We start from the raw sequence: 9,290 nt of genomic DNA, 5'->3' as shown, positions 1-9,290 counted from the left end.
ATAATAATATTTAATATAAGATTACATATTTAATAATTATATTAATATAAATTCAAAATATTATAAAATATTATTATCATAATAATATATAATTCTAATTTTTTACTTATTATATTAAAATAAATTCAAATATTATAATAATATTTAATACAAGACTAAATATTTAATACTTATATTAATATAAATTTAAATAATATAAAATATCATTTTAACAATAATATATAATACATAATCTTAATTTTTATTAAACAAGCTATCATTTATATTTAAAATAAAACATGATATTTTTTATTTGATCTAACTTATATAAATAAATATATATTTATGTTGAATAATAATAAATATTATAAATATATTATATATATGTGCTGTGTATATATAAATAATATTAGAGAAATTAGAATAACATGATTCATCAAGAATAAATAAGTTTATTCTTCAATTATATTTGAATAATATTAAGAATATTTTATAAGTTTGTGATCTAAAAAATTCTCATATTATATATATTTAAAAAAAAATTATAAACAATATTTTAATTTAATTTTTTTTAATATGTTTATATCATTTTTTTATATATAATTATGTATTAAATAATATTTAATAATGAATACCGATCATCATAAAGAAGGTTCTTAGCAGTGCATTATTTGTTAATATTACAGTCTTTATATGATTCGTCCTTTTAAAGTAAAATACAAGTTTTGCATCCTATTGATTGAATCAGTACTGTTCTTTCAATTTCAAAACAATTTTTTTTTCGGAAAAAAAGAATGAAAATGTAAAAAGATATGTAAACTAATATAAATATTGCTTTTTATGGCAAGTAGAGTGCCGTGTTTTATGCTCGTAACTATAAGAGTTTTAATTTTAAAAGCATGCAATTGTGATCTAATTCCATATAGTGGTATTTTCTTTTAAATCTTTTTATGATAATATTATTCGAAGTATTTCTGAAAACGGACATTAAAATATTTGACTTCCAGTTTCTCTCTAAACATTTATTTTCTGCATTTTTTCTTTTCTCTCTTACTTAGACTTCCAGCTTCTCTCTAAACATTTTTTTCTGCTTTTTTTTTTTTCTTTTCTCTCTTAATTAGAATGAAAACAATAATTTATCAAGTGTCATTTTTGATATTATTGTGGAGCCTTAATTTGTTAGGCTCGCCATATAGAATATGTGGTAGCTAGCTAATGGAAGCAGGTGCACGTAGCTTTAAATAAGATATCAACTTGATCAAAAACGAAAGAAAGAAACAACAGGATATGATTGGAGAGAGTTTGTTTAGTTTTTAACTGCTTTCATTTCTTCATTATATTGTTCTTTAATAATATTGAAGCGTCAAACTCGTACATGTGTTGTGTGAAAATAATGTGACAATAGACTTCACACCAAGTTGTTTGAAACAGTAACCCATTTCCTAGTGCAACCGGGGTATGTTTTCATGCACAGTACACATTTTACCAACCTGAAAAGCTCTTTTCTTAACCGTAGTATAATTTGAAACAAGAAAACATTCTAATTTCTATACATAAATAAAGACAGAAATAGAGAATAACTTCCTCTTCACTCTACTCTCAAGTGGAGATAGAGCTTATATAAGAACAGGGTTTTTTCTAAAAGTTTTAGTTTTAATAAGACTTCTTCATCTTATCGCAAGATTTGGGTTTGTGAGAGAAAGTGCATTTTTAGAGTGCTGAGGAGTCTCATATATATCATATGGCTAAAAAAATTGGACCAAAATGGTGTAATAATATGAGGGTGATTGGAGTTTGTATGATTGGTTTTCTTGTTGTAGCTTCATCAGTCTTATTAGTTTCAGGCAATGAAATTAGTACTGCACAAAAAGCTGCAACTCAAGAGATTGATCCCAATTATGTTACCAGAGTCTCCAACAATTCTTCACATCCTAACACTCGATCAGGATATATCCATGTTTGGCCAGTAAGTTCCATATATTTTCATTACTATTTCTCCTTTGCTGGTATTTTGCTTTGAGTAATTCCTGTATTTTCACTGTATTTTGGCAAATATTGAGTCCTGTGCATATTATATATTATACCTGTTTTTATCTTCACCTGTACTTCTAAGCAAAAACAATGAAATTTGGGTTCTGATCAGGACATGAAAATTGGATGGAAAATTGTGGTGGGAGGGATAATTGGATTTCTAGGGGCAGCATTTGGGAGTGTTGGAGGGGTTGGTGGTGGTGGGATTTTTGTCCCAATGCTCACTCTCATAATTGGGTTTGATGAGAAATCATCAACTGCAATCTCCAAGTGTAAGTAACTTTGATAATCTCCACTTGAGCAATATTATATTACAATACTAGTTGAATTACTATTTAAATTTTTCTCAGTATACATAAAAATTATGAGTTTCTAAGCTTTGTTTGACCTGTAGGCATGGTTATGGGGGGGGCAGCTGCCACTGTCTTGTACAACTTAAGGCAAAGACATCCAACACTGGATTTGCCCATCATAGATTATGACCTTGCACTTCTATTTCAACCAATGCTGATGCTTGGGATTAGTATTGGAGTTTCTTTTAATGTCCTATTTCCAGATTGGATGATCATACTCTTGCTTATCATTGTATTCCTCAGTAATACAATTGGCCTCAACTTTCAATATTTTTCTTCCGATTTTTTTGTATGGTCATATTCCTTATTAAACTCTATTTTATGATTATCTTTCTACAGTCACATCAACAAAGTCTTTTCTCAAAGGCATTGAAACATGGAAAAAGGAAACAATAACGATAAAGGTCTTTCTTTTTCTTCTCAATTCAAACATGTTAATTTTCATAAACTTGGTCTTACTTTGTTTTGAATTTTCAGGAGGCTGCTAGACGCTTACAATCCAATGGTGAGTCATATTAAAAGGATAGAAAACTCCTAACATATTTAAATACTTAATAGTTATTTTCAAGGCTGATATATTATCTTTGACCAGGAAATGATAATGACCAAGTTGAATATAACAACACCAATAATCCATCAGAAACTAAGGAGTCCAAAAGAACAGAGGTACAGTCCTTCAAATTCTTAACTCCTTTTGTCACAAGGATAATTTGAGTGACCAATTATACTATTAATAACAGGTTCCTTTGTTGAAGAATATTTATTGGAAGGAGCTAGGACTTCTTACAGCTGTTTGGATTGTAATACTTGGCCTGCAAATTGCCAAGGTCTTATATCTACAAAAGAGCCCATGATTGTTTTCATTTGTTTGCATTATGAACTGTGACTAACAAGACTTGCTCCTTGTCATGACAGAACTACACAAAAAATTGTTCAGTACTATATTGGGCACTAAATTTCTTGCAGGTACTTTCCTTTCCCAATAACCAGACATGTTAAAACAGTAAAATTATAAACTCTTCCAAAATGTGAATCTATCTTTGTTTGGTTCAAACTGAATTCTTTGTTCAGATTCCGGTGACAGTTGGAGTAACTTTATACGAAGCAGTTAGCCTTTACAAGGGAAAAAGAGTGATTGCATCAAAAGGAGAAGTAGTCACAATTTGGAGAGTAAAGAAACTAATAATTTGTTGTGTTGTGGGCATACTAGCTGGAATGCTTGGTGGGTTGCTTGGTCTTGGTGGAGGTTTCATAATGGGACCTCTTTTTCTAGAGCTTGGAATCCCTCCTCAGGTCTATTTCATATGCTAACACCATTATAAGATTATATTATCTGTTGTATGAATCTAGTTCAGAAAATCAGGCCAAACTTTCCTTTACAAGTAACTCAATTTTCCCAGAAAAGGTTTAAACTTGGTGCAAATTTGTTTGTGTAGGTGTCAAGTGCCACAGCAACTCTTGTTATGGCATATTCTTCGTCCATGTCTGTTGTAGAATACTACCTTCTAAGACGGTTTCCAGTTCCTTACGGTAATTTTTTCATAGTTCAAATTGAAGCTGAAAATTAAGGTGTTGTGTTACCATTATTACTGTTGTAACATAACAATTCCAAGTGGCTTAGCACATTGGACTTGCACAGTTTTTATCACTTTTCAACTTGACTTTGCAGCTCTATACTTTGCGGCTGTGGCTACAATTTCTGCTCTAGTTGGGCAACATGTGGTAGGAAAGGTCATCAGTATAATAGGAAGAGCATCACTGATTATCTTCATCTTGTCCTCAATGATCTTCATTAGTGCAATAACACTAGGTATCTTTAATCTATCGTCCATATACTTAAAGTTACCCATCTTTTGATATATATATTTATATATATATTCTTTTTCTAAAATAACAGATGTTTTCTTTTGGGTTTTGAATAGGTGGAGTTGGAATATCAAACACGATCGAAAAAATTCACCACAAGGTGTACATGGGATTTGAAGATATCTGCCAGTACTGACTCAGATTGTTACTTACCAATTTTTAATAGTTTAACCTTGTAAGCTTTATATTAAGAAATATATATTTTAGAAAGAGAGAAGACAATTCAATGTTTCTCTAACAAAAACATACAAATATTGATTTGATGTAATTTAATAGTTGAGAAAATTTCATTAAGATTCTCAAGCTTGTTGGACTTTCTTCATAAATTAATGATATTAAAAAAACCTAATTAAAACTTTGCAATATTAACTTAGAAAGTAACCCATAGTATTTACTGGTTACAAAATTAATTCACTATCTTTTCCATATCAGATTCTAAGTATACTGATAAGTATTTTTTTTTTCTTTCTATAATTCGTCTTTTGCGACTTTTTCTCTGGTCTTCAAGTTTTTATTGATGGATCCTGCCAAGTCCTTCAAGCTGGATTTTGTGGAAAGTTTAATCTGCAATGAGAAACAGATTTCTTGAATCAGATAACCACAGAGTATTAATTTTGTATATTCACACAGAAAATTAGATGTTTATTTATGATCTACCGGATTCGATTTATCACCAGCTCTGTAAAACAAGAGTGTTGGATAGTCATCAACCTGCATTTGAGAGTCCTTATGGTTAAAACTTTTATCCAACTTATCACTATGTCACCAATTTCATGCTACTCATATAAGATGTTTCAAGTAATCCATTAACCTCAATTGCATAAAATTTATAATAATTTTCAGAATACTGGGATACTGAAATTTTTCATAGCCCTTACCTGCAGTTTTGGATGTTCATTTGCAGAGGCGTCAAATCTTGCAAAGATCAGATCCGAACCTTTGAAGTGTTTAGCCAACTTCTCAACATGCTTGCTTGTAGTCTCGCAATTAGCGCACCATGGGGTAAAAACCTGTTGCATAACAGTATACGATATGAAGGTCCTCTAGATTTGAAAAAGCAATACTAAAAGGGGTTCATTCTATTTAATAAGTGCTGAACAATGATGCCGACTAGACTGCCAACAAGATGATGGTGCACGCAGCATTATTGGTTGAAAAACAAGCAAGGGAACTCAAAAGTCAGAAATGATAACAGAGACAAAAGACAAGAATGATATCATACCTCCAGAAGTACATTCTTGGGATCATTCAAAACCAAATCATCAAATGTTTTTCCAACAATGCTCAGAATGGTTGCATTTTCCTGAAATTTTCGGTGACAAAAGTGAGATCAAGATTGAACTAAAAGAGCGGATCACACATAAAACACTGTGAGACAAGGTCTATCTTGTATTGGCAAATAATTGTTTGTGTTTTGCAAGTATCCTATAATATATGTGCTTTTTTAGACGTGAACTACTTTAGGCTTTCAAGCCAAAACAGAAATACAAATGTCTTCATCCTCATTTCTTCAGAGAGAGAGAGAGAGAGGCTCACATTATCTGGAATAGGCTGTGATTTGAAGTATGGAGGAAGAGTACCATGCAGAAGCCCGGAGCAGAAATCCTGAAAAGAGTAAGTTACAAACACCACATTAGCCACCTAGGTAGGATATTTCTTCATGATAAAAATTCAAATGGAGAAGAATTATTACTTCAACGTTACTAGGTGACAGATCTGACTCAAGGAGAAACTTAGAGCTGAATGTGCTATCAAAAGCAATCAACTGTACAAAGAGAATATAATACATTAATTTAGAACTCAGTAAAAGTAGCTTGAGTCCCAAAAAATAATCATAATAAAAAGTCTAACTATTTGGAAAACTAACCATGGTGTTCTTTGATTCTTCAAGACCATATAAGGTCAAAAAGGGTTTCGCAAGATTTTCATCAGTGATGTCGATATAAATAAACAATATCTGCACAAAAAGAACATATTACGGGGATATTCATAGTACAAGAAGTTTCCAATTGGTTTCAAAGCTTCAACATTTTATCTCATACAATACCTTCGACTTAAACTTTCTTGCAACATCTTGAAGAGGCTGACGAATTTTTTTAAACTCATCCTCCTCAGCAAAAGCAATAACCTGAATAACAATAGAATATATTCATTATATCTGAAATAAACTCCACAATCTGTTGTTCTAACAGTTTCCACAGCAACAAGTAAATATATATTGCAACTACTTTTGCCAATCAACCAAACCAACAGAATCACACGAATTGTTTAGGAACCTGAAGTTTAATAGGACTGGAGTAAACACTGGCAGAATTGATCTCAGTCAGTTTGGTAACCAAAGGAAACTTGTTGTAGCTCAAAAACTGAAGCAACTTCTCCATCTCAAAGGTGGTCTCTTCTGCAGTCACAAATTCATCACATCAGTAAAGTGTCCGACTGTCATAATTTTCTGGATATATATGGAAACACCATTAATGGTACAAATCTCAAAAGTCTTTTGGTGTTGTTCTAGAAATTCTAAACACATAACTACCACGCAAGCAAAACATGAAAATCTGATTATCTTGCAGAAATCTGCATATTAGTTATAAGAACGAAAGAAATTACAGGATGCAAGACATTGAAAATCAGTGCAAGTAATATGGACTTTACTAACTCACCATATGCTGTATATCTTTCCGGCTCACTTTTAACGATACCAAGAAACTTATTGGTAGCTTTAATTTGTGGGAACAGGACATTGGCAACCTCAATGTTGCTCACTTCAAAAAATTGTAATTCATTGTCAGCCGTTGCTGCCTTCACGAATTCTTCATAATCAGGTCCCTGAAAAAGTTGCATCTTTATAATTAGCACCCTACTGCACCATTAAAACGTTTTTAGTAATCTAACTAGATTGCAAATTTTCAGTTTTGAGGAACAAAATTGAGAGGAGCAGAGCGTTTATAAATACAAGAAACATTTTTAAAAAATAAAATAAATAAAAAGCAGGAGTGGACAAAACACTAAAATGAAAGCTGGTTCTCATTCGAAATTATTTGAGTTCTTCATTCCATTACTAAAAGAGCAAAACTAGCATAAAAACAACACATGTTTTTCTTTCTAAATTGTGGCGTCTAAATATAAACTCAAACTCAGGTCAAGTGCCCAGTGAGTCTTAAGCAAATATATTAAGTTAATAACATCACAAACCTCAAAGCTTTCGAAAAATCCAATAACAAACGTTTGGTATTTCTTGAGAACTTCTTCTGCCACTATCCTTGAGGTTACTCTTATAACTGGAGCACCAATCTTTTTCCTTGCCCATATAACTATTTCTCCCCTGCATCAAGTTCCCATATAAAAACATTTAACAAAAGAAAACATAGACAATTAGCCAAGACAACAAACAAATCTCCAGATGAATAGATTCTCTAGCAATAACAACCTTTGTTATGATTCTACCATTAACAAAAGTCTTTAAACAGTGAGACAAAACACACTATTACTTACAAGTTAACAAAGTTAAGAAACACTTACGCAGAAAATCCACCAGTATAAGCTTGAGCGGTCCCATTGATAAACAGAAGAAGAGTAGGGAACCCTTTGATCTGAAGAAGCGAGGCGGCTTTCGGGTACCGATCGGCATCAAGCTTGGTCATCAAAAGGGGACTCCCCAATTCCTTGAGCAAAGTAGCAGCCTCGGCAAACTGAGGCATAAGCTCTGCACTCCTGGGGCACCAAGGAGCATAACCCAGAACCAGAACGAACTCATTGTTATCAATGACCCGCTTGGTGTTATCACCGTTAAGCTCAAGGACAATTCTTTGAGCCTTGGATACGACCTCAGCTTCCGATGACCTCACACTACTAAAACTACTACTACCACTAATTCCTCCTTGTACTTCTTCTTGCTCTACTTCGTCGTCCAATGCCAACAATTCTTCAATGCCCTCTGAATCTTCGTCGCCATTGTCAGTGGTAACGGGATCAGAAGCCAATATGAAAGTAAAAAGACCCAACAACAAGAGAAGGGTCAAGGTGAAATAGATGAATCTCGAAGTAGGTTTTCTCCTAAACATTGTGATAAGTACTCTCCGAGAATTGGCAGAACTTGCGGATCTTATGAGATCTGTGTTAATGGCAGGGACAGAAAAATGGGGTTTTTTTAGAGGACTTCTCGTGAGGTTTTTATAGTTATGAAAAGATTTTAATGTCCAGTATTAAAAGTAGTGTGAATTCAAGGGTTATTAGAGAAGTAAAATTGTGTCATCAGTCAAAAGTTGACAAAATGAGATTTTTTTTCTTTGATGCAATTACAAAATGAGATTTGGATTGCCATGATTGATGGCGCTGAATCTATTAATAATAAATAACGTGCCTCGTGAATTATACTCTCGGAAAACGACACATAGTTTCCCGGTATAGGTAAAACGACACAGATATGATCCTTTAAAAAACGACACAAATGTACAAAACGACATTATATCTTTAAAAATCAAAATACATAATGAACATATAATTTCACAAACGACAGCTACGGAATATGAAAATAAGAAACAGCGTCGTACGAATTTTCCATGATTATTTTCCTACAAACTTCATGTCGTTTTATAAACTTCACAAAATTACAACCATCTCATCAATGGTAATTTATTGAAATTATTTATTTTAAATAAATAAGTTAAAGAGTGTTCGTTAAGAATTTTAATGATTAGATATTAAAATATTTTAACAACAATACATGTTTTAAAAATATATAGTATTTTCTTAAAATATATATTTATTATTGGACTAAATTTAACATATAATACTTTCCTTTAAAAAAAAATTACATATAATACTTGAAGATTTTTATTAAATGTTTAAACGGAACATTGCAATATATATTCAACTTTACATTAATAAATGCTCTAAATCTGTAAGATTTCTAAATAGAGGATATGTCATTTTTAGTTAGGAAAAAAAAATTATGGTCAAAATTATATTTTGAAGAATACACCCTACAAACAAAAAATAATAAGATATTAATGTGATTTTATCAAATTTGGAATACTATTTTATTTGTTATAGGCTTTGGGT

General features: G+C 31.7%; 2 protein-coding genes across 2 annotated transcripts; one reads left to right on the top strand and one right to left on the bottom strand.

The window, feature by feature from the left end:
• The first annotated feature begins 1,582 nt into the window (after positions 1 to 1,582).
• Positions 1,583 to 4,533, top strand: LOC133795848 (sulfite exporter TauE/SafE family protein 3-like). Its single transcript, XM_062233303.1, has 12 exons — positions 1,583 to 1,945; positions 2,123 to 2,282; positions 2,405 to 2,605; positions 2,703 to 2,767; positions 2,841 to 2,868; positions 2,956 to 3,029; positions 3,104 to 3,190; positions 3,279 to 3,329; positions 3,435 to 3,656; positions 3,800 to 3,893; positions 4,033 to 4,173; positions 4,286 to 4,533. The coding sequence occupies exons 1-12, from the start codon at positions 1,721 to 1,723 to the stop codon at positions 4,363 to 4,365; spliced, it is 1,428 nt and encodes a 475-aa protein (XP_062089287.1). The 5' UTR covers positions 1,583 to 1,720; the 3' UTR covers positions 4,366 to 4,533.
• Positions 4,534 to 4,564: 31 nt separating this feature from the next.
• Positions 4,565 to 8,428, bottom strand: LOC133795847 (protein disulfide isomerase-like 1-6). The gene is made up of 12 exons (XM_062233302.1): positions 7,749 to 8,428; positions 7,422 to 7,551; positions 6,890 to 7,055; positions 6,506 to 6,627; positions 6,277 to 6,357; positions 6,097 to 6,186; positions 5,923 to 5,994; positions 5,766 to 5,834; positions 5,452 to 5,532; positions 5,108 to 5,239; positions 4,887 to 4,940; positions 4,565 to 4,793 (listed from the first exon to the last, which is right to left on the bottom strand). The coding sequence occupies exons 1-12, from the start codon at positions 8,288 to 8,290 to the stop codon at positions 4,698 to 4,700; spliced, it is 1,635 nt and encodes a 544-aa protein (XP_062089286.1). The 5' UTR covers positions 8,291 to 8,428; the 3' UTR covers positions 4,565 to 4,697.
• Positions 8,429 to 9,290: the final 862 nt, after the last annotated feature.

The sequence above is a fragment of the Humulus lupulus genome, chromosome 8, assembly GCF_963169125.1.
Source record: "Humulus lupulus chromosome 8, drHumLupu1.1, whole genome shotgun sequence".
Classification (NCBI taxonomy): Eukaryota; Viridiplantae; Streptophyta; class Magnoliopsida; order Rosales; family Cannabaceae; genus Humulus; species Humulus lupulus.
The sequence above is the reverse complement of the archived record's forward strand: the minus strand, read 5'-3'. Positions and strand labels throughout refer to the sequence as shown.

Bases quoted from the DNA above. Each gene is read 5' to 3' on its own strand.
- LOC133795848 (XM_062233303.1), top strand. From the start codon at position 1,721: ATGGCTAAAAAAATTGGACCAAAATGGTGTAATAATATGAGGGTGATT. The intron at 2,869-2,955 runs GTGAGTCATATT...ATCTTTGACCAG, and splicing joins TAGACGCTTACAATCCAATG to GAAATGATAATGACCAAGTT. The intron at 3,657-3,799 runs GTCTATTTCATA...TTGTTTGTGTAG, and splicing joins AGCTTGGAATCCCTCCTCAG to GTGTCAAGTGCCACAGCAAC.
- LOC133795847 (XM_062233302.1), bottom strand. From the start codon at position 8,290: ATGTTTAGGAGAAAACCTACTTCGAGATTCATCTATTTCACCTTGACC. The intron at 5,995-6,096 runs GTTAGTTTTCCA...CTCTTTGTACAG, and splicing joins AAGAATCAAAGAACACCATG to TTGATTGCTTTTGATAGCAC. The intron at 5,533-5,765 runs GTGAGCCTCTCT...CGAAAATTTCAG, and splicing joins CACAGCCTATTCCAGATAAT to GAAAATGCAACCATTCTGAG.